General features: G+C 46.1%; 3 protein-coding genes and 1 long non-coding RNA gene across 4 annotated transcripts; 3 read left to right on the plus strand and 1 right to left on the minus strand.

The window, feature by feature from the left end:
• Positions 1 to 1,473: 1,473 nt before the first annotated feature.
• lctlb (lactase-like b) lies at positions 1,474 to 7,260 on the plus strand (the record flags this gene model as incomplete). The annotated part of the gene is made up of 13 exons (XM_080001941.1): positions 1,474 to 1,600; positions 2,291 to 2,451; positions 3,119 to 3,206; positions 3,288 to 3,397; positions 3,478 to 3,606; positions 3,757 to 3,852; positions 3,968 to 4,022; positions 4,099 to 4,264; positions 4,771 to 5,044; positions 5,294 to 5,420; positions 5,531 to 5,730; positions 6,253 to 6,316; positions 7,145 to 7,260. 13 exons carry the CDS (start codon positions 1,474 to 1,476, stop codon positions 7,258 to 7,260), a joined length of 1,713 nt encoding a protein of 570 aa, XP_079858067.1.
• Positions 7,261 to 8,251: 991 nt separating this feature from the next.
• Positions 8,252 to 10,515, plus strand: LOC307231730. Its single transcript, XR_013844213.1, has 6 exons — positions 8,252 to 8,389; positions 9,030 to 9,128; positions 9,311 to 9,369; positions 9,677 to 9,746; positions 9,932 to 9,990; positions 10,405 to 10,515. It is a non-coding gene; the product is annotated as an uncharacterized lncRNA (long non-coding RNA).
• Positions 10,516 to 10,830: 315 nt separating this feature from the next.
• zwilch (zwilch kinetochore protein) lies at positions 10,831 to 17,154 on the minus strand. The gene is made up of 18 exons (XM_080002497.1): positions 17,000 to 17,154; positions 16,837 to 16,879; positions 16,374 to 16,466; positions 15,824 to 15,942; positions 15,512 to 15,699; positions 15,324 to 15,400; positions 15,090 to 15,245; positions 14,752 to 14,823; positions 14,312 to 14,405; positions 13,140 to 13,192; positions 12,949 to 13,051; positions 12,784 to 12,863; positions 12,358 to 12,514; positions 12,211 to 12,239; positions 11,971 to 12,107; positions 11,776 to 11,871; positions 11,199 to 11,314; positions 10,831 to 11,118 (listed from the first exon to the last, which is right to left on the minus strand). The coding sequence occupies exons 1-18, from the start codon at positions 17,047 to 17,049 to the stop codon at positions 11,036 to 11,038; spliced, it is 1,746 nt and encodes a 581-aa protein (XP_079858623.1). The 5' UTR covers positions 17,050 to 17,154; the 3' UTR covers positions 10,831 to 11,035.
• Positions 17,155 to 17,515: 361 nt separating this feature from the next.
• rpl4 (ribosomal protein L4) lies at positions 17,516 to 22,179 on the plus strand. Its single transcript, XM_080001981.1, has 10 exons — positions 17,516 to 17,674; positions 18,441 to 18,612; positions 18,722 to 18,828; positions 19,829 to 19,967; positions 20,104 to 20,228; positions 20,361 to 20,490; positions 21,206 to 21,362; positions 21,540 to 21,623; positions 21,785 to 21,905; positions 22,032 to 22,179. The coding sequence occupies exons 1-10, from the start codon at positions 17,672 to 17,674 to the stop codon at positions 22,131 to 22,133; spliced, it is 1,140 nt and encodes a 379-aa protein (XP_079858107.1). The 5' UTR covers positions 17,516 to 17,671; the 3' UTR covers positions 22,134 to 22,179.
• The last annotated feature ends 10 nt before the right edge of the window (positions 22,180 to 22,189 follow it).

A 22,189-nucleotide genomic window follows, 5' to 3' on the forward strand; every position in this document is an offset into this window, starting at 1 on the left:
TAATATTAATCCCATTGAAAAGATATGCGTACTTAAACTCACTCGAATATGAAAGTACACAACCCAAGAGGTTTTTTTTATGTGGTTTGTTTATATAGACTTAAAACACTTTTTTAAAGTTAAACTGTCTTTAAATGCACAAAACTCATATTCTTAAATATTGTAGACTAGCTGAACCTGTTCAAACTTTTAGTTTGAACAGGTTATTGTGTGAGTATTGTGAGAGTGTTGTGTGAGTGTGTTGTATTGAGTGCATGTAAGGGAAGGAATCCCAAAGGACTGATAGTGCTCTCGCTTAATATTAAACCCTCAAAAAACAATATTTAAAAAAAATGAAAATGAGAAACCAAAAGTGACGTGAGAAGATCAACACAAAGTTTTCTTTGTACAATGACGAGAATATTTATTTAAATTACACTGAAAACAGGCAAAATAATCAAATTGGTACACTACATTTGTAAATTGTAAATTTTCTCAAAATAGACACTTTACTCAAAATACTGTATGTATGCCACCATTTTAAATGACAAAGAATAATGCATGTGTATGAATATTGAATTTCTTCACTCAGTTTGGAGTACAATTTACAATAGGAAAATAAATGAATTTGATACCGTGCTCCCCCACCATGTGGTAGCATTCTGTAAATATATCAACCCCCCTGACATTGGCTTTGCTTACAGAGGTGAAAGGGTTCTTTGTGAGGGATCTGTCCATCACAGCAGAATCAGCTCACACTCCATTGAGCTTGAAAAGAGGAATCGCTCTCTTTTGGGCCCCGGCGCTGGACGCTTCTCAACTGTTTGACAATCAGCTGAAACCATATACAGAGTTTCTTTCACTGTCACAAACACTGTTTACACCAAAATAATATCGCTTTTCCACACCTGCATAACCATGTGGGTGTGAGTGATAACGGTTAAATAAAAGAGCCACGCTTCTCCTTCATCTGCAGGTCAGAGAGTGACTTGACTAGAACAAGACTAACTGTGCTGCAAGCAGAGGTGGGTGACGACTCAATAAATATACTGTTTTAACTCCGGTTTGAGTGAAAGTGCTTAGAAATAGTAAGAAAGGATTCTTTCATATACAAGTTACATTCAGTCTCATTTATTTCAAATCTCAGTCAGATAAATGAAACGCAACCTAAAGCCAAGTGGATTCAAGTCATGATGTGTTTGGAGTTTCCTTTCACAGTGTTGTTTTTATTAATGCATCGCAGTAAATGTGTAACTACACTTAATTAGTTAAAGGGAGAAAAGTAAGCCACACCAACAACATCCAGGGGCGACAAGGGGAGCCATCACCACATTAGGGGCCATGTATTTAAATTGTCGCACGAGGAAACTGGCAAAATGCGACTGAGTAAAAATACTTATCCTTGAAAAAAAAAAATACATACTCAGTAAAAGTAAAAGGTTTCGTTTGCAACGCCGCTCAGAAAGGTTGACTTTCCTCAGGCCCAGGAGTGCGATGCTGCCCCTCCGTGCACTGAAGCTGTGCCATGTGCTTGTGCTGGTGCTGTGTCTGTCTGCGGCTGAGGACTTCGACTGGGCAAAGAACGACCGCGGCTCCTTCTATTATGGCACTTTTCCAGCTGGTGAGATCTACACAGGAGAGCTGAGAGCCAGCGGCCAACTCGGCAGCTGATAAAACAGATTAAATATACATAATGACCTCATCTAAATCTTTATTTATGTCAATTCAAGGAATAAACAGCTCATTTCAAGTGTACACAAAAATGTCTATAGAGAATAAGTATGATTTTGGGGTGTAAATATATACATTTGTATCTATGCCAGACATTTTTTTTTAAAATATGCTTAACTAAATTAACCATGATAATAATCAATAACCACGTAGCAAACAAAGAAATTTGTTTGACAGAGCAGAGGGCAGGGTGTGTCAATCCGTTCATTTAATCCGTCCCTGGCTCTGACAACTAGGCCTTTGTTTAAATGTCCCATGGGGAGGCCTGGATTGGGACCACACATTTTTTTTAGGGTGGGACCTCAAATATTTATTAAAGAAAAGTAGGATTGAGCAATAACCACCTGTTATTTTTGTGGGGAAACACAATTTCACAATGACAATGATAACAATGATTTTAAGCTGCACAACTTCAAAAAGGGCCGAGTGTCTGCGAGGGGCTCTGCTGCTGCTTCATGCTGCTTCGGGCATCGGTGTACGCCCTACGTACGTAGGTACGTAGGGCGCCCCCGTCCGACCGCTACGGACCGCAGCGGTGGGTGAACCGTCGGTTGGAACTGACGGTTGTTGGGTGTCTCAGGATTTTCGTGGGGTGCCGGCAGTTCAGCCTATCAAACCGAAGGAGCCTGGGACAAAGATGGAAAAGGACTGAGCATCTGGGACGTGTTCACGCACAAGAAGGGGAGAATAGAACGCAACGACACGGGAGACGCCTCCTGCGAGGGATACTACAAGATAAAGGTGATCATACAATTCGGGTCAAAGTACTGGTCAAACATTTGGGGGTTGGATGACCACATTTCAAGTCTCAAACCGGAACACTGTTGAATACAAACTGCATTCTCATTTCCATGTGTGAGGAGAGCGCCATCCAACACCGTGGCTACATTTTCTAATATCTAAATATATAAAATAATTGATATTCAACACTACAGTAGCGCAACATAATCAGCAGCACATGGGTTTGATTTTTAAAAAAACTGATTGAGTTTTGCTCCGGTTTACATTTTGTAAACACAGATCAGCGTGAATATTACACCTGGACCCCAAAGTCGGCTGGATAACAGGATTATTATCTACAACCAGTTTTATTGATAGCGATTTTAATCACAGCCAGGCCCAAAACCCCAAAGGAGACGCAAACAATGTTCATGCGCTTCCACACTGACATTATCGAAACATTTAATTAACCTCGACAGTACTTTCATGGAGACCCGTGGACATGACTTATCAGGGGTGGAACGACAGGAGACCAGATGGTAACCGTGGCGACTGCAGCCAGGAAGACACCACGACAAGGCCGTGGCTGTAGAATTTAGGAGACTGGTGTTCATTCTGGGATGCCCGGTCACCCGGGCACGTGGCTTCTCAGGGCGTAAGAGCGTTGTCGCCGCTTGTTGTTGTGCAGGACGACGTTTCTCTGATGAAGGAGCTGAAGCTCAACCACTATCGCTTCTCCATCTCCTGGCCGAGGATCATCCCCACTGGCATCAAATGTGAGTGACTTTCTCATTCTGCGTCTGATTGGTTGGTGCCGAGGCGGGCGGAGAACTCAATGCTGCCGCATCCGTTCACAGCGGACCACGTCAACGAGAAGGGGATAAAATACTACGATGACCTCATCGACCACCTGCTGGAGAACAAGATCACACCCATCGTCACGCTGTACCACTGGGATCTGCCGCAGGTGGAGGCAGCCCCACACGTCTCACATCTGACACCTCCACCGCCTCACCCCCCTAACCTGTCGGCCTACTCCCCTTCTAGGTTTTGCAAGAAAAATACGGTGGATGGCAGAACATCAGCATGGTCAATCACTTCAATGAGTTTGCCAACCTGTGCTTTGAGAGGTTTGGCAACCGAGTGAAATATTGGATCACGTTCAACAACCCGTGGGTGCGTTTTTACCGACACGGCCATGTTTTGTGGCGCGAGGATTCACTTTTTTTTCCCCCCCAATTCATAAAATTGAGATAGAACGGTTGCAAACTGCCACGCTGATGTTCAAACCCTGCTTTCATCGATTTGTTTGTTTCCCGACATCAGTCCATCGCTGTTGAGGGCTACGAAACGGGCGAACACGCTCCTGGGTTGAAGATGAGAGGAACCGGCGCCTACAGAGCTGCTCACCACATCATCAAGGTGAGATGCTGCCAATAAAACCAGAAAACTGTCGCTCGGACGTTCATCTCTTGAATTTTTGCGCCGGAGCTCGAATTTGATTGAGCATTGTTGTGTTATGATTCCTTCCTTTTAGGCCCACGCTAAAGTTTGGCACTCCTATGACACCCAGTGGCGCGCCAAGCAGAAAGGTGAGCGAGGCCAGAGCCGCGGGTGAAATTCTTTGACCGAAGATTTTTAGGTAAATGCCGCTCCCACCGCCCGCAGGTCTGGTGGGCATCTCTCTGTCCGGGGACTGGGGCGAGCCGGTGGACATCAGCAACCAGAAGGACATCGACGCAGCAGAGAGATACGTGCAGTTCTACTTGGGCTGGTTTGCCACGCCCATCTTCCACGGAGACTACCCCCAAGTGATGAAAGACTTCATCGGCAAGTAAAACCCTCGACACTCAGAGGTCACCGCCGGGCAGTTTCACTTCCTGCTTTACGACCTCAATTTTTCTCCCAGCGGGACGCGTGGTCGTAGTTAGTCGTATTTTCCTGCGATTTATCCTCGCGGGGAAGCCGGTAAGCAGTGTGGAGGTGTGGCTGCCTGCCACACGCCACTTTCCAGGGCCCTCCGGCACAGACACACAGACGACGATGGGTTGTAGACACCAGTTGATTGTAGAGAGGAGGCTCGGTGGAACAAGCCAGGAGCAGATAGAACATGTCATGACAGGGCTCCTATCCTGAGTGAGTGTGGGGATGGGGGTTTTAACCTGCTGCTTGTTAGCCCAACCAATGAGCAACAGGCATGCAGCCACCCTGACCCAATCACCTAGATCCAGGTCAGGTGTGGCTGCTCAAACCATCCCATCTCCGCACCACAAGGTGCTATTTCCATCGTACAGTATTTGACCCCTGACCTTTGCCTCCCTTCCCGCCGTGTCCAGGGAGGAAGAGCACCCAGCAGGGTCTGGGGACGTCCCGCCTCCCCTCCTTCTCCTCCCAGGAGAAGAGCTACATCAAGGGAACCTGCGACTTCCTCGGCATCGGCCACTTCACCACCCGCTACATCACCCAGAAGAACTACCCATCGGGCCGCACGGGCGGCAGCTACTCCACCGACCGGGACCTTGCCGAGCTGGTGGACCCCCGCTGGCCCGACCCCGGGTCCGAGTGGCTCTACTCCGTCCCCTGGGGCTTCAGACGCCTGCTCAACTTCGTCAAGGTGACGTGGGCAGCGTGTGCTGAGCAGTGGGTGTCGGATGTGTGTAATTCCAGGTGCAGGAAGTAAGAGTCCTGCTTAATTAGTTAATTAGCGAATCCACACGATTGACTCAAGATCCCGGAATTTCCGCCTCAGTTCAATTTGCATGCAATCTCATTTTCTTTTTTTTTCTTTTTTTTTTTCCGTTGCATTCCGGCAAACGCAGAACGTGATCATGTGATCACACATTGTCGCGATTTTCTTTTTCAGACTCAGTACGGCAACCCCATGATCTACGTGACAGAAAACGGCGTCTCGGAGAAGATGACGTGCACCGAGCTGTGCGATGACTGGAGAATACATTACTACAGAGACTACATCAACGAGATGCTCAAAGGTGGGGGAGGCCCGGAAACGCGCCTCGGCTCGGGACCTTTTCCCGAATCGCGGCGCTGCCAGGGAAAACCTTCCGCCCCCTTCCAACCGCTCCCTGCTTCTGTCCCGCAGCCATCAGAGACGGCGTGAACGTGCGCGGCTACACCGCCTGGTCCCTGCTGGACAAGTTTGAGTGGGACGAGGGCTTCTCAGAGCGCTTCGGCCTCTACTACGTGGACTTCAGGAACAAGAACAAGCCGCGCTACCCCAAGGCCTCGGTCCAGTACTACAAGCGCATCATCAGCTCCAACGGCTTCCCCAACCAGAGAGAGGTGAGCGAGGGCGGGGCGAGGCTCGAGCACCCACCCCCCGGTCTCTTCCTTTTCTCGTTTATTAAAAAGGGCGTTGCGTCTCCGTCCTCTCATGTGAAGCCGTCCCGTTCAGTTTTCTCGCCCCTCTTGTCTTCGCTGCATGAAAACTGACGAGAAAAGGAAGGAAATTAATACTTCATCCAGACAAGGAAATACTTTCATCGGGCTAAATTGTGGTGACGATTCACGGGCTTAAATTTTGAAATATCTCTTTGAAATATCTTCTTTTTCGGAGCATCAGAAATGTTCTGTTCTCTCCGAAAACGTTCCTCATTCCATTCAAAGAAATCCCTAGAGCTCAACCCGGCACGGAGCCCCCCCACCCTGCCGGGACGGACGAATGACGCGTTTCCTCCCCAACTCGCTGAATCATCTCCTTCACGCGATTCTTTGTCCGCTCCAAAAAGCCCACCGCGTTGTTTGTGCTGACGTTCACGTGGCTCCGTGCAGCGTGACTCACGTGCTCAGTGTGTATGATCCAAGGTGGAGAACTGGAAGCGGAAGGCCACGGAGACCTGCTCCTCCAGCAACCAGCTCCTGGCCGCAGGTACGACCGCACGCGTCACGGAAACTTCACACTAGCTGGGGTAAACAAACAAACATTCTAACTTTTAAAAGCAACAACTACGACAAAGATTGGAGTTGTGAATACGGTGTTGGAGGTATTCAAGCAGGTGGTTCTGTTCTTCAAAGCTCTTTAAAACAACCATGATCAAGTTATTGGTCGTTGGACTAGTCACCAAAATCTAACAGGATTTTTCTTTGTTTGCCTCTCCAGCTAGAAGAAAATCCAAGGAAAATGCAGAAATGCCAAAGGTTTGGCCAGTGCATGATGAAGTTTAGGGATTAAAAGGGTACATAACGATTACTGATTCTCTCCTGGGGATTAAACGCTTTCTGAATCATCTCCTTTTTATTTTCTTCTTTGTGTGGCTTTGAGTGCGACTCACAAAATGACCTTTAAAACTAACCAGACATGAGCGTGTTTATCCTAAACAATAACGTGTATAACCTGATATGAAACCCTTTTTTTTTTTTAACCTCTCTTCTAACAGTGTAATATCTTGACTCCAGTCTACAACCGAAAGCGCTTTTCTCTGGCCGTCCTCATCCATGAGTGCACTGTAGTTCTCAAAGGGTTAATGTGACTTGGTTCAACTGAGTGATTTCTCTTTCTTTATTAGAGGAACAGCGGAGTACTGCTGCCAATATTCTAAGACTTATTCATGGTAAGGAATGACTCACTCACTATTAACAGTTGGGATTACTGAGAGAGAAGAGGTTAACCCTTTGAGTGCTGTGCCTGAGCGCCGTGTTGCTGCAGCGTCCAGGCCGGGGCCTTCACGCGTTGTCGCTGTGTCTTCGTCTCCCCCAGACCCCCTGACCAGCCACATGGAGATGGTGACGGAGATCGTCGTCCCCACCGTCTGCACGCTCTGCATTCTGCTCAGCGCCATCTTCCTCATGTTCCTGCTTCGGAGGAGGAACTAGAGATGACCTCTCAAATTTGCAAATTCTATGGGTCTTCAAACACAAATGTTCTTGCACCTGCAAGAACATCTGTATTTTAATGATTATTTAAACTGGGTTTTATGAAAAGTGAATGAAGTTTGCTATACAAACAAGATGTTGGTTTGTAATTTATTAATTGACCTGATGCTTGTAACACTTACAGTAGGTACTCAACTGCAGCATGTCAATTTTATTGGATAAAATATAAATTAAAGAATTAACATGATAAAACCACCACTGTCATATGTTTTCATTCCATTCATATTGGGCTATATAACTTACAAATTAATGCGCAAGTAAGAACACCTGCCACTTCAGAAGTAACAGGTGTGACTGTCACTGCAACGACTTTAACAAAAGTTGAAAATGGAAAAATGTTGCACTTAACATTAGTAGTACTTCACAAATTAATTGTTAATAAAAACATATATGGAAATGCTATATAAATCACACAAGAATTAATAACATAAGCAATAACAAATTAAAAATGCAAAATTTGAAAATGAATTTTAGTGAACACTTTGTTTGCATGGCTCCCTGTCGGATCTGATCTGCATCCTGGCCACCTTCACCACATGGTGTTAATAATATCAACCAAAAAAGGGAAATCGTGGATGCGTCATTTTTTTAATTTACTTATTTTGAATAAACCACCTGACCATAGACTGGGACCTGCGAAACAATTCCTTCATTACTGTACTTGAACATTAATAGATTCCCCAAAAAAACGAAACCATCACCTTCACTCTGACTTGCGTATGCATTCTGGTATGACGGCACCAGAGGGCGCTCCAACATGCAAAATGTGTTTACAAATGAATTATAAATTACAAAAAAAAAATAAAAATAAAGTTTCAACCCCGGGATGAGTTGATATCAACGTTTACACGGATTTAAAGTTATTACCAAATTGTACATTTCGGAGTTCCGGTTCGCCCGTTGGATTGGCAGGAAGTGACGTAGGGCGTCTCCCGGTGCGGTTTATAACGCGCGTCTGCTCGTCGCTCGTCCCTTTCCTCCGCGGCCGCTGCGTCGAGCGGTGTGTGCGTCCACGGCGGCGAGCGGGAGGCGATCGAACCGGGGGAGACGGTGACGGTGACTTTTAACGGTTTGTTTTGCTCAGTAATCACGGTTTAGTTTTCTGCCGGGACGGTGGAAATGAACACGTGTGACGCGCGTCTGGTGTCGGGACTACACGTGGTTCCTGCTGTGGCGCTGTAGGACGAGCTTGGGGAAATGGCTGCCATGGGTTTGATTTTTTTTTTCCGTTAGATGGCACTTTAAACCGGGCGACACTGTCGAGGCTGCTTTAGCGCAGGGGGGGCCACGGTCCGGGCTCGCTGTAGCTGTCGTTCTCTTGTGTGTCACGGCAGCAGGCGGCGAAGTCGACGTCACACTGCTGGAGCCAGCCGCCATGTTGGGATCGCTCGCTTGAAGAGACGCGTGGGTGTCTGGCGACCGTCCGGCGCGAAACCTCGAACCGTTCTCCATATTTGTATATTAAAGCTGATTCTTGATGCGTGATGCTCCAAGAATGGCGACCGTTGTCCTTAACAACCGTCGAGCTTTAACGTTCCCTGCACGGCATGTCGTCCGTGTCGACTCTCACACCGATATCCGACGCGATGAGCAGGTGAAGCCTCTTGGTGCTCAGGTCTCTGAAAGGTCGAGGGGCCCCGTGGCCGCTGAGGGAACGCTCAAGTCCTTGGCGCCCGCAGCACATTAAGACGTCATTTTGTCGTTGACAGCCATCACCGGGAGAATGTCTTCCGGATCGGGACCCAAGGCCGGGTGCCAGGGCTGCGCGGCGCCTGACGTGAACCGTCCTCCCTGACGGTGGAATGCAAGTGAGTGGTTGGTAGCAATACTCGGCGGCTGTGATGTGCTGCGGTGATGACTTCCTACTTCGGTCCGTGTTGTTGAAACTCCATGAAAACTGAAGAAGTTCTGAGTGTAGATCCCACTCTCCGTTGGCTCCGTGCCGGAACATGAGAATCTGTCACTAAACACTGTGTTTTGTGTTTTCTAGTGTTGGAGATAACCAGCTGAGCAGGCGCCTAAAGGTTGGAAAGATCCACGTGGCACAAGGTGAGACATCGTCATTTGTCCATTTTTGTTGTGGTGGTCGTTTCACCTGGAGTTCTGTTGTTCTGCGGGATCCACCCTCTGGTCCAGGGACTTGCAGTGATGGTGTAATTTGCGTCTTACGCTGTGTTCAGTGACAGAATGCCTACTGTCGCACGCTGGCACAGAAGGCTGACGAACCTCGATGCTGAGCAAGTTCTCTGGCTTTTTAAACTAGCTGTACTGACCGGTATCAAGGTGCTCTGTGTTAACCTGCATCGGTACCTTAAACTAGTTTACCAAGTGTTTCTCATTTTTTGGGTATTCCTAGGCTCTTCCTTGGGGGTCAAGGCCGTCACATGGTTGGATTCACGCCACTGCACCGGGCTTGGGCCCTGCGGGTAAGAAAATGGAGCAAATCGTTGGTACTGAATAAAAGTGTTTTCAATGATGAGTTCTTACTTCGGTCCGTGTTGTTGAAACTCCGTGATAACTAAAGAAGTCCTGAGATCAATGCTATGGCTGTCGGCTGAGCTCTGCCGCACATCAAAATCATTGACGTGATGTTGTCGTCTACCCATTTCAGTCTGACGACACGGACCTGCATGAGCCAGAGGTGTGATCTGGAGAACATACTGCTCTTGGGTAAGCGCTGTCTTTTAACTTGGATCAAAATATGTACAATGAAAATGTTCCCCAATTTGAAAGTGTTTGAATTGTAATTTATGAGAAGCCTAGTGCCACTCAAAGGTTATTTTGTCCTTCACCCGAGTTTCTCTTGAGTAATGTTCCTCATGAATGCTCTTTCCTCATGGGGTTGGAAGCATTGGGAACTAATTCAAGTTGTACATAGAAGCTGAATGTCAGACCCTTGCAGTGAAGGTGTAATTTGCGTCTGACTCTGTTCAGTGACACAAAGCCTACTGTCGCACGCTGGCACAGAAGGCTGACGAACCTTGATAACTATTTAGTGTCGTTTAGGATGTCGAAACAAACTTGACTTTCCTAAGCAAAATGTGTTTATTGCATGTCCTCACCTCAGTTTCCATCTTATTCCAGGGGGATGAACCCGTGCGGATGGAAGTGTATTCTGCTTGATCCACAAGAAAGTTGTTTATCTACCCTGTTGAGCTGCAAAGTAACTGTTCAATAAAATCAATTTTGAAGGCATGTCCTGGGTGTCTGTCGTGCAATCAATGAGTAATTTAGACTTAAGTTCGTCTGAAGGCACTGAAACGTCTTATTTAAATGGACTAGTTTCTTCTGGTGTGGGGAATAGGTCAGATTCAACCGCAACGCTGCCCTGCTCCGTAGAAACCTGCCAGTCTCAGATTTAATGGAATATCTTAAATTGCTTCTACCAGGAACAAGTAACAGCAGAGAAATAGTGAGCAGACATTTAGAGAACTGAACCAACTTTGAAACCTGAGTGGCGTTGACTGGGTGTGTCCAGGTGGATCCTACAGGAGGTGCTTGATGTTCTGCTCTGGAGGAATTCAGGATGGTCAAATACTCAGTCCAAGAAGTCAAATCCTCACAGAACCAATCTGCATCAATCGTTTATTTGGTCAATCAGTAAAATATGCAAATATAGACAACTCGCCAGACACCAAGCGGTTTTATGTACAAGAGGCACTTTATGATCATGCACCACTGGTATGTAAAAGAATGATTTGTGCATTTTCCAAACTCAGAAGTTGACCAGACTGCAGCACATCATGGTGGTGAAGTACACTGGATCTTCACTGTACCTGAGCGTTTCGTTGGGGTCATCTGAAAGCCAAATTGAAAAATGTCACCCAAACATCCTCATGGCATTTTCCTTACCGAGGGAGTTTGTTTTTGAAGGTTACCTGTTTCAAAGGTGATGTGGTCGACCAGTGGTTTGTCGCTGAGCTGGAGGGACGTCCTGACCTCACGCTGACTAGCACCGCTGCACACCTCCACCCCCCACACCACTGGGTGCTCTCTGGAAACAGCACAGAGCTCTGATCATCCCAAAATCACTGAGACGAGGGCGGCTACAAGGTTCCATAAAATGTCTTCCCTGATATGTACTGAAAACTTACTGGCCCCCGATAGGTCTCATGCACAGAACACAGTGATCACATGTTCCAAATGAATATCAATGTATTGGGTAAAGACAGTTTAAACTTCAATGTTGAGATAGAGAAATATTTCATTTATGAATTTGTATATTCAAGATCTGTAAATTCCCCCTGTTAAGGGACTGAATGCAGTAGACAGCGAAATTGCCCTGTAGTATTTCCTAAACTTCAATTTGCAATGGCTATGAAAAAAACGTCAGTTTCTACACAATAGCAAAACTTCTGCCTGATGGCGCAGGTCGGTCCAATGTACAGTATGCTGCAGTTCTCCAGCTCAAATAAAAATAGACTTGAAAAAAAACCAAACTGATTCTGTCCTTACTTCTGGAAGAGATGGCTGATCAGCGCAGGCTTGATCTGCAAGGTGAACTCATGCTCCTCATCATTGGGGCAGGTTTTGTAGTACTGCAGACATGATCTGAAAGGGGTAAAAAAAAAAAAAAGGAATATTTGAAAAATAACTTTCTACTTTAATTGAAAACACTGGTGGAGATGTAGGACCAGCAGCTGGGCTCACTGTGTGAGGAAAAACAGGCGGTCGTAGGGGAGCCCCAGGAACATGCTGGAGGTGACCATGATCTCCAGCAGGTGGTGCAGTTTCTTGATGCGGATCACCTGCTCCTGCTCCTCCACCTCCGTGTTCAGATAGAAGCTCTGAGGAGAACAAATGCACACAACACTGGATGTTAACGTGTCCGCTGACAACGGCTGTTTTTTTTGTTGTCATTTATTCAGGTAAGCCAAGTCTTGAACTTACCAAGTGGTTCAGAGTTGTCAATTCCTCCCCTGTGAAGACAAAACAGACGGGAAACGCAAAAACATGTTTTTTTCTGTCAATTTCACTCCGAGTGAGTGATTAGCGTCACCGCCCGTGACACAGTGCGTGTGGTGATGAGGTTGTTACCAATGAGGTAGTTGATGTAGTCCTTCCTGATCTTGTCCAGCCCCATCTCCAGCAGCATCTTGACGGGAGTCAGACCGGTGAGCGCCACGTGGTGGACCGGCTGGTGGTACGACTGCAGGATGAGCTTACTGAGCGAGCTGCTGCTGTCCCTGTGGATCTGCACACACACACACACACACACACACACACACGCGATAAAAATGAGACAATTCTGTAACATTCTTAAGATACAATATTTTGAGGAATGTTTCATAAAACTGATGGATATGATTTTATATATATTAGTTTTTTTCTTGTCTTTTATTCATTTCTAGTAAAAGTATCTCATTCCATTCAGAGACAGTTAAAGTATTTCTCAACATGATATTTTTGCACTTCATTGAGATTTTATCTTTAATTCTTATTTAGAAGCAGCACCACACGTACCCACGGTTTGATGTCACCATATCTCAAAGCATCAATAACCAACTTGAGACAGTCTCGTACATCTTGGTACGAAGTTACACCTGTTAAAAACAAACAAAAAACACAATGAATAAAATGGTTTCCACTTCCTGTGTACGCTGTGGAGGCTCCACAACACAGACTTACTCTTCCTCATCCGAACCCAGAGCTGCTCTACAAAGTCCAAATCGCCTCGTTCCATGAAGGCGTTAAAAATGGAAGTGTCTGACTCAGGCTTCGACTTCGCTCTCTGCTCCGTAAGACAGAAGGGTGAGGGTCATTGAAAACACTTCAAACAGAATAAAAGGGAACATGTTTGTAGTTTGTAGCCATTGAACCTCAGTTGGTGTTGCGTTCTGATCCTGTGGTGTCTTCGTAGTATTCTGAAGTTCTAAAAGAGTAGAAAGATTGAAGATATTGGTTTTAAAATCTAGTAGCAGTTAGTGACTATATAAATATATCCTTTAATATAAAACAGAACTTATAGGATTATATAAAGATATATGAAGCTTATTTATAGAGCTTTTCAAAACAGAGCTACAAAGTATCACAGAGAACACACAAACATATCAGCCACAACATTAAAACCACCACTAATATTGTGTAGCTTCTCCTCCTGCCATCAAAAGAGCTGTGACCCGTGGAGGCATGGACTCCACCAGACTCTGACGGTGTCCTGTGGTATCTGGCACCAAGACGTTAGCAGCAGATCCTTTAAGTCCTGGAAGTTGGAGGTGGGGCCCCCATGGATCGGGCTTGTTGTTCCAGCACATCCCACAGATGCTCCATCCGATCGGACCCTAAACCCCACCTATCCACATGATGTGGAACTAAAAGGTGATTCATCAGACCTGCACCTTCTTCCATTGCTCCATGGTCCAGTTGTGACGCTCACATGTCCATTGTAGGTGCTTTCAGGGGTGGACAGGGGTCAGCATGGACACTGTGAGCTCCCATACGCAGCAAGCTGCCATGCACTGTGTGTTCTACATCTTTCTATCATAGCAACATTCACTGTTTCACCACTTTGTGCTGCAGTAGTTCTTCTGTGGGACCCAACCAGACCGGCTAGATTTCACTCCACACGTGCATCAATGATCCTTGGGCGTCTATGATCCTGTCGCCGGTTCACCGGTCGTCCTTCCTTGCAGCTCTTTTGGTGGGTAGTAACCGCTACACAGCGGAACGGCCACAAGACCTGTGGTTGTGGAGATGCTCCGACCCAGTCGTCCAGCATCACAATGTGCTCCTTGTCAAAGTGGCTCAGATCCTTACGGTGCTTCAACACATCAACCTCAACAACTGACTCTTCACTTGCTGCCTCATATTATAATAATAATATATAATAATAATAATAAATAACAGTGTACATATAAAATAATAATATATCCCACCCTTTGACAGGTGCCATTGGAACGAGATGATCAATGTTATTCACTTCACCCTTCACTGGTTTAATGATGTGGCTGATCGGTGTGTGTGTGCATATATATATAAAAAATTGTCATACCTTCTAGGTAGGCCTTCACTAGTTCCACCGCTGACTTGGTCTCCAAAGGTTCAGCCCACTCAGTTTCACCAGTTCTCAAACCATCAGCAAGACACTTCAACAGGGTTTAGCAGCAGTTAGTTTCATTAGGGGCCTTCGAGTACTGATTACTCACTCTTGGGTACTTGCTGATTACAAGTGCTGATAGGAATACTGGTATATTTGGGTATAATTAAGATGAGATCAGCGATTTTTAAGAACCAGTGTGTTTATCATGTTGAGTTTTTCCTCAGTTTGCTGTTTTGTTTACATAAAAATTAGGAGGCATGAAAGTGTCCAAAAAGATCCACAAATTAAGATTTCATGTATCGTAACATTCCTATGATTTGAAATACAAGTGAAAGAGCGAGTTTAGAGACATGCATTCCTCTCAGTATTACACATTACTAGGTGACACAAACCTGGAGAAACTCCAACTCTCTGTACACTTGATATATCGGGCTTCTCATGTCACCGCAGGAAATCTTGATATTCTGCATGTGAACAAGAGATGAAACGGTAGAAGTAATAGACATTTTATTACTTTTTTTTATTCTAAACAATGACTGATAGAAGTTAAATACTCAGTTAAATAGTTTAATTCATATAAAGTTAATCATTCGTCAATTACAACAGACGATTCAATCAAAACATCTTTAATACAAGTTAATATTTAAGAGATTTGACTTAACAACTGCATCAGTCTAGTATCTGTGTAGCAGAGTCACTTTAGTTGATGTGGTGTTAGAGTCGTACTTGCCAGTGTGGCAGAAGACGACAGCGGCGGCATCTCCAGGATACTCTCCACGTGGCTCCACTTGAAATCCACCGTCACCCTGCTCTTGGACTCGAGCGTGGTGTTTTCAACCACAGTCGCTCCAAACAGGTTGTATTGTGCGCTTCCGTTCATCACCATCTGCAAACACAAACAGGGAGGTGATGGAGGAGAGTTTGTCTGCACTGATTTACTGGAGGAAGAAGACGCTCTACTCACTGAGGGCGGATGTCTTCTCTTGTGCTCCTGTTTGAGGTCATCCAAGGTGATGAGGGATTTTCTGTCCACAGTGGGGCCTAATAACAACCATACAGCGGACAAACACCGTCAGAATTTCACTGAAAACCCTTCATAATATTTTCCCATTAATATTTCAGCAACAGGACGGAGGCTGATGCACCGCGTACCTTTACAGGTGACGGAATACAGTTTTACTCCCGTCACTTTATCTCCAACGCAGACGATTTCTGCTCCCAACCAGGCGGTTCCGGCGGGGTCCGACATGTCACAGCGAACCCACAGCGGGGGCAGCGGAACGTCGTCCACAGCACCAACGTTGCTGTTGTGAGACATGGTGTACCAAGATAGTAGCTGCCTGGAAAATTTACAGCGAGATTAGGAAATTACAATTTTCACAATACAAGGACAATATTTGTCTAACGTCCATAGAAATGCCCGTCTTTCTCTGGCTGAGCAATGTTGCATGCAGTGTAGCTCACCTTGCTTTCATGATGGCAAGAGGCTGCGGTTCCGAGGTTCCTTGAGATACATCGATGCCGTTGTCAGTGCATGATGTGTCAGCGATTTCAACCTCTTCATGTTCAAATACATTTGGCACCTGGTATGCAAAAGGACATCTTGAAAATAAACTATTGGAGGTTTGAGCAGATTTGTGTTGTTATAGGTGGTATTTTAATCAGGACATTTAAGTACATTTACCCCCACTTCGATGCCCCTGGATTAAGTACAGATCAACAAGGCTGTTTTACATCGTAAGGGATCAAACTCTCCAATCAGCAGATGGCTCCCAATAACCAACTCAATGTTTTTCGTTTTTAGTCTAGCTTAGCCAAAAACGAAACCTTGTTTGTGACGCCATTTGGCCTGTTTGTTGATAAGAGCATTGAAGAGATCTGAGACGCAAGGCAGACCAGGTCACCGTCCTGCTAAATCCCACGGATACCGGGACGGAAGAAAAAGAACCCTTTAACAGACGGCGCGACGCTGCCTGTCGAAAGTCTTTCGGTGCATCCCTGCCGGGACACTCACCCTTTTCTCACAGACGATGATGGCTCGGCGGCCACAGCACCAAGCGGGCACCGTGGGGGTTTCTCCCCGGACCTTCAGGATCTGGATGTCTCCCTGGAAATAAAAACAAAAACAATCTGTGAGCTAGGGTCAGTGGTTATCAAACTTTATTTCAGTAGTGTAGCCTCAGATCATTTTTCAGGTGAGTACCTACTTCACTGGCATTGGGTGAAGAAAAAAAAAAAGAACATGTACATAAATGTTGTACTGTATGTGCGTCATGGGTTTTTGTAACATTATATATATATGAACAATATATTTTTTTAAACTTTTTTTATTTGAATTTTTTTCGGAGCACCCCTGGAGTTCCCCATAGGGGGGGGGGGCTCCCACCTGGGAAACAGCGAGCTAGTGAATGGTAGTAGATGGGGAAAAAAGAAATAACCACACTGAGACTTAACTCCTGAAAGCTCCCTCAGCTCACCTCGTAGGGAACTGAACTCTCCGACTCGTCATCTTGAAGCGCCCTGCGGCGTCACATTAAAACACAGTACATTGGTGTTAGCGGCGCTTCCTGCGCAGCGGAGGCACCGAGCGGTTCGTTCGTGTTTTGTTTACGTCGCGGCGGGACGTTCCAGCACACTCACCGAAGGGCCCGGGAAAACTCCCTCGAACGTCTGACCTGCTCGGAGCCCATTCCGTATGGGACAAGCGGGGGCGGTGCGGCGTCCGCGGGGAAAATAACGTATTAATGTCAGATAAAGGAAAAAGAATGAACGTCCGCGAAGAAGAAGCCGAGGCCGCGGACGCCGGGACAGTGGCGCGCTCCGTTTGAGAATGGCGACGCGGTGAGGTCACTTCCGCTACGTAAAGTTTTATCATAAACCTTTTATTATTATTATCATTATCAAGTCAAAACCTTATATAAAACGATCATAATACCCGTTGATGTGTTGTCAACATTTCGATTATAAAATAAATAATTGTATATTTATTGATATTTATCGTAAAAGTAGTTCGGTCACATTCGTCCTCCGCATATCCTGTCATCAACGATAGCTCTATTAACAACTTTCTTTCCACTATTTGTACTTCATCCGGGACAGTTTTGTATTTAGACGATTCGGGGCTTTGTTCTGGTGACGATACATCGAATAATATCATGGAAATACAATTCAAGTGTTGAATGGTTCTTGTCGGAAGTAGCGGAAGCAGCGGAGGGATATATCGTGTGGGTTTTTTTCCCCACTTCCTTTTTACTGTGGCCGCCATACCGTGTGGAGCGTGTACCCCGGCGAGCCGGAAAATATAAAGCGATCATGGTGAGAATTTACAGTATTTCAACCACAAATCCGAGTTTTAGTGTCAAGTTCAGAGTGTTTGCTTTGGATACAGCGTCCGAGTTGTTCGTTTTCAGTACGAAGTAGGGATTCCTAGCGGCACGGGGACGATTGCTTGCGAGTTAGCATTGCTAACACGAGGAGCCATTTTGGAGCTGCGTTGAAATCCACGTTACACGTGTTTCTGCTGCTACAGCGGCGGAGCGCCGGCAGACGGAGGCAGACACGCTCATTTAAATATGTAATGGTTTATACAAATCAATGGACATGTTTTCAAGTCAATAACGCTGTCAACCTGACTGGTTATGCACGGAATATCCGTGCTCTGCCGGCTGGTTCTCGCTGGCCTTAACCCAGTTGACTCCGCTTGCGTAGGGACGACTGTCCTTCCATCTACTTATTAAGTTGCAAATGGCATTTTATTTCTGCTGTGTGCAATCAATTAATCTTCCTTTGTCTGCAATGTAAGTCGCACCATAAAATATGACTAATTTTGTAAATACTTATCAGCTGTCACTTGCGTAGACATGGTCAAGACTTCAAATATAGTTAAAATAACGTGTGAAACCCAAAAGGCTGTTAAGTCAGGAGAAAACATTTGATCCAATTGATGAGACACAGAGAAGCAAGAAAAGCAGAATATGTGTATGTACAGTAGTGTAACACGCTGAATCAGAGATGGATGTGACTACTAGGGAGCTGATACTTATTATTTATAATACTCTGGTGTCAAAATCTCTTCTCGCAGGCTTGTGCCCGTCCCCTGATCTCGGTGTACTCCGAGAAAGGAGAATCCTCTGGCAAAAATGTTGTCATGCCAGCTGTGTTCAAGGCTCCAATTCGCCCAGATGTTGTGAACTTCGTGCACACCAACATGCGCAAGAACAACCGCCAGCCCTACGCAGTCAGCGAACTGGCAGGTGAGTGAACGTGTCAGCTAGTCCCTTATGTATGTTTGTGTTTCAATTCAGCTGGAGCTATAACAGTATTGAAAACGGTAAAGTTTGATTGATTGCGTGTGTGTTCCAGGACACCAGACCAGTGCTGAGTCCTGGGGAACCGGAAGGGCTGTTGCCCGTATTCCTCGTGTCAGAGGCGGTGGAACCCACCGATCCGGTCAGGGAGCTTTTGGAAATGTATCCTTTCAGCACGTTTTGAATTTGTCAGGCATTTGCAACTAAATCGGAATATAAAGATCAAACATCAAACCATATTGCTTATTTAAAGCAATTATTATTTAACTTTTGGTATTTGAGTGCAATTGCACTCTTACTGTTATAAAACTTAGTTCGGTTTCCGAAAGAAATTTGTTTTACGTAATATTTTACATTTTAACATTTTACTTTAAATTTGCCTCTCCCCGTGGCTCCAGGGATGCCGTGGGGAGAGGGGCCTGTTGTTTAGCCCCTGTTACTGGTGTAGGTACCAGATGTGCTCCGACACGCGAGTCAGAGGGTTAAACAAACCCCATGGCGGAATGAAAGTGTGGGTCGGCGCAGGCTGGGTGAGGTGCGGGTACCTGGTGCGCCGGTTGCCCCTCTCACCTACACCGACTGGGAGGTGGTGCGGCTGCGTTTTGTATGAGTATTTAGTTTTTTTTGTTTTGTTTTTTTCTTTTTCATGATACATTTTACAAGGCCAAAAAATAACAAATTACGGGAGCCAAACATCAAGGAAGTGACATAGTGCTGTAAAGCCTAACACACTTTTCCGAGGTTTCGTACCCGAACAGAGGTTACATAGTGCAAGAACAGGCGTTCGGGTGGGGTAGGGTGGGATGAAAGAGTTGCCGTTCTCCATATTACAAATCTGTGTATCATCACAATGATTCTGAAGCTGCTATTTTAAGGTAAAATAATTACATAGTGTTGCTTTAAAGGGCAAATAATTCCACAAAGGGTCACTTTTGGCCTATGAGCCACCTGTTGCCAACCCCAACATTACCGCACAAGTCAACTTGGCACATACTTGCAGTGATGGTGTAATTTGCGTCTTACTCTGTGACCAGTGACGGTGTGCCTACTGTCGCATGCTGGCACAGGGGGATGACGAACCTTGTTTCTGAGCAGGTACAGTCACCGTTCAAGCGCCGCAGAAGGTAGATCTGTCCACTACGTTTCCTTGACTCTGGTCTAGATGTGTCGCGGAGGACGCATGTTCGCACCAACCAAGACTTGGCGCCGCTGGCACCGCAGGATCAACATCAACCAGAAGCGCTATGCCATCTGCTCCGCCCTGGCTGCTTCTGCCCTGCCTGCCCTGGTCATGTCCAAAGGTAACACGGCTCAATTTAATAGTGCTTGCAAAGTGGTGGAAGTATGTGTACTAACTCATTGAGCAGGATTTGGTTGCTGGTATTCATTCAATAATAGGTCTCTGTATTACTTAAAGACTGCTCTCTGCTCCTCTAGGACATCGTATTGAGGAGATCCCTGAGGTCCCACTGGTGGTAGAGGACAAAGTCGAGGGATACAAGAAGACCAAGGAGGCCGTGCTTCTGCTCAAGAAGATCAAGGCCTGGAACGACATCAAGAAGGTAAAACCAGACTCTGGGATGGTGCCGTTTAGAGTCCTGTTAGAATAAACCTTTACAGTATCCATACTTCTGAGTACATTTATTATTAAAGGACCTTGTGGTTGAGTTTGTAACGTGAACTTTTCCCCTCAGGTGTACGCCTCTCAGCGCATGCGAGCCGGTAAGGGTAAGATGAGGAACCGCAGACGCATCCAACGCAGAGGACCGTGCATCATCTACAACCAGGACGCTGGTGTCACCAAAGCCTTCAGGAATATTCCAGGTTTGGCTTTTGAAGAAAATGTTCAAAATGAAAGTGAGCTTTTCTGGTAGTGGTCCTGCACAAGCCTCATGTTGCACTTATGTTTCCTGCTTGTGCTGTCAAACTCCTACTTTTTAACATGTTTAAGTCAGGTTGTTTGTAGGTCCTTCACGGCTTAAATGCCAAATGGACTGCATCTTATAAAGCGCTTTTCCAGTCTCGCGACCACTCAAAGCACTTTACAATACACGCCTCACATTCACCCATTCACACACATACGTCGATGGCAGCGACAACCATGCAAGGTGCCACCAGCTCATTGAGAGCACTTTAGGGTTCAGTGTCTTGCTCAGGGACCCTTCCACGTGCTGCCAGGAGGAACGGGGGATCGAACCAGGAACCCTCTGATTACTGCACGACCCGCTCTGCCTCCTGCACCTTCCTGTTCAGTGACGTTGCTCGCTAAAGGAAACTGTTCTAACAATACTCCATGGAATATCCTAGTTCATAACACGACCTGTTTCTCCCCAGTGTATATAGTTCCTACCTGCAAAGCTTTATTGAATGAGTGATGCGCACAATTAAAAAAAAATATATATATATTTATATTTATATTTAAAAGGTCTTGAAGTATAACATCTAACTCCTGAAGACCCCCTGCTCTTGTAAACACATTGAAGTTTGTCGGTTCACTCTTGAGTTTCCGGTTTGTGACTCACTGACGTCTCCTCGTCAGGCATCACTCTGCAGAACGTCAACAAACTCAACCTGCTGAGACTCGCCCCTGGCGGTCACGTCGGCCGCTTCTGCATCTGGACCGAGAGCGCTTTCCGCAAGCTGGACGAGCTCTACGGCACCTGGCGCAAACCCTCCTCCCAGAAGCTCGACTACAAGTGAGTGTTGAGGGAGCGCTGCGTCGTGGTGCCGAGGCGTGCGGCGGGGATGAGTTCCTACTTCGGTCCGTGTTGTTGAAACCCTGTGATAACTGAAGAAGTTCTGAGCGTAGATCCTCCGTCAGCTCGGTGTTGGAACGTCCGGAACCTTCTGACTCTTGAGTTTCCTTTTCTCAGCCTGCCGATGCACAAGATGACCAACACTGACCTGAGCAGGATCCTGAGGAGCGAGGAGATCCTGAAAGCACTTCGTCCTCCCATGTGAGATTGACACACATCCCATAACTGACCCAGGGGTTCCCAGACCCCATGTTTTGGCTCAAATTGGGCTACGCAAATATAACTTAAACTCCACTGTATTTATCAGAGGTGGTTACTCTGAACCGTTTTTTTTAATTTACTTTTATTTTTTTGCATTGCAGCAAGAAGACGAACCGCAGAGTCCTGAAGAAGAACCCTCTGAAGAACTTGAGGGTGATGATGAAGCTGAACCCGTACGCCAAAACGGCGAGACGTCACGCCATCCTGCGCCACGACCCCACGGTGAGTCGCAGAGCCTCCGTTTAAATCGCAATTTATCATCTCCGCAACAGCCAGAGAACACTGGTTTATACCGCGCTCTGTTAGCTGCTGTACGTTCTGAAGGGAAACATATTACTTTTCCCACAGATCAAGGCCAAGATGCTGAAACCCAAGAAGAGGCCGGCCAAGAAGACCAAGAAGGCAGCGGCCGCGGCCCCAGCAGCCCCCGCTGCCCCCGCCAAGGCATAGAGGTTCACACAGACTGGGTTCAAATAAAACGTCTGTTTCAAAATAAGTCCCATTTT

The sequence above is a fragment of the Zeus faber genome, assembly GCF_960531495.2.
Source record: "Zeus faber genome assembly, chromosome: 6".
In the NCBI taxonomy this organism is placed as follows: domain Eukaryota; kingdom Metazoa; phylum Chordata; class Actinopteri; order Zeiformes; family Zeidae; genus Zeus; species Zeus faber.

Excerpts from the sequence above, each read along its gene's own strand:
- zwilch (XM_080002497.1), bottom strand. The coding sequence starts at position 17,049 with ATGGGCTCCGAGCAGGTCAGACGTTCGAGGGAGTTTTCCCGGGCCCTT. Across the intron at positions 13,052-13,139 it reads AGAACGCAACACCAACTGAG|AGAGCGAAGTCGAAGCCTGA; the intron begins GTTCAATGGCTA and ends CTTACGGAGCAG. Across the intron at positions 11,119-11,198 it reads CCACATCACCTTTGAAACAG|ATGACCCCAACGAAACGCTC; the intron begins GTAACCTTCAAA and ends TTTGGCTTTCAG.
- rpl4 (XM_080001981.1), top strand. Across the intron at positions 19,968-20,103 it reads TGCCCTGGTCATGTCCAAAG|GACATCGTATTGAGGAGATC; the intron begins GTAACACGGCTC and ends CTGCTCCTCTAG. Across the intron at positions 21,624-21,784 it reads AAAGCACTTCGTCCTCCCAT|CAAGAAGACGAACCGCAGAG; the intron begins GTGAGATTGACA and ends TTTGCATTGCAG.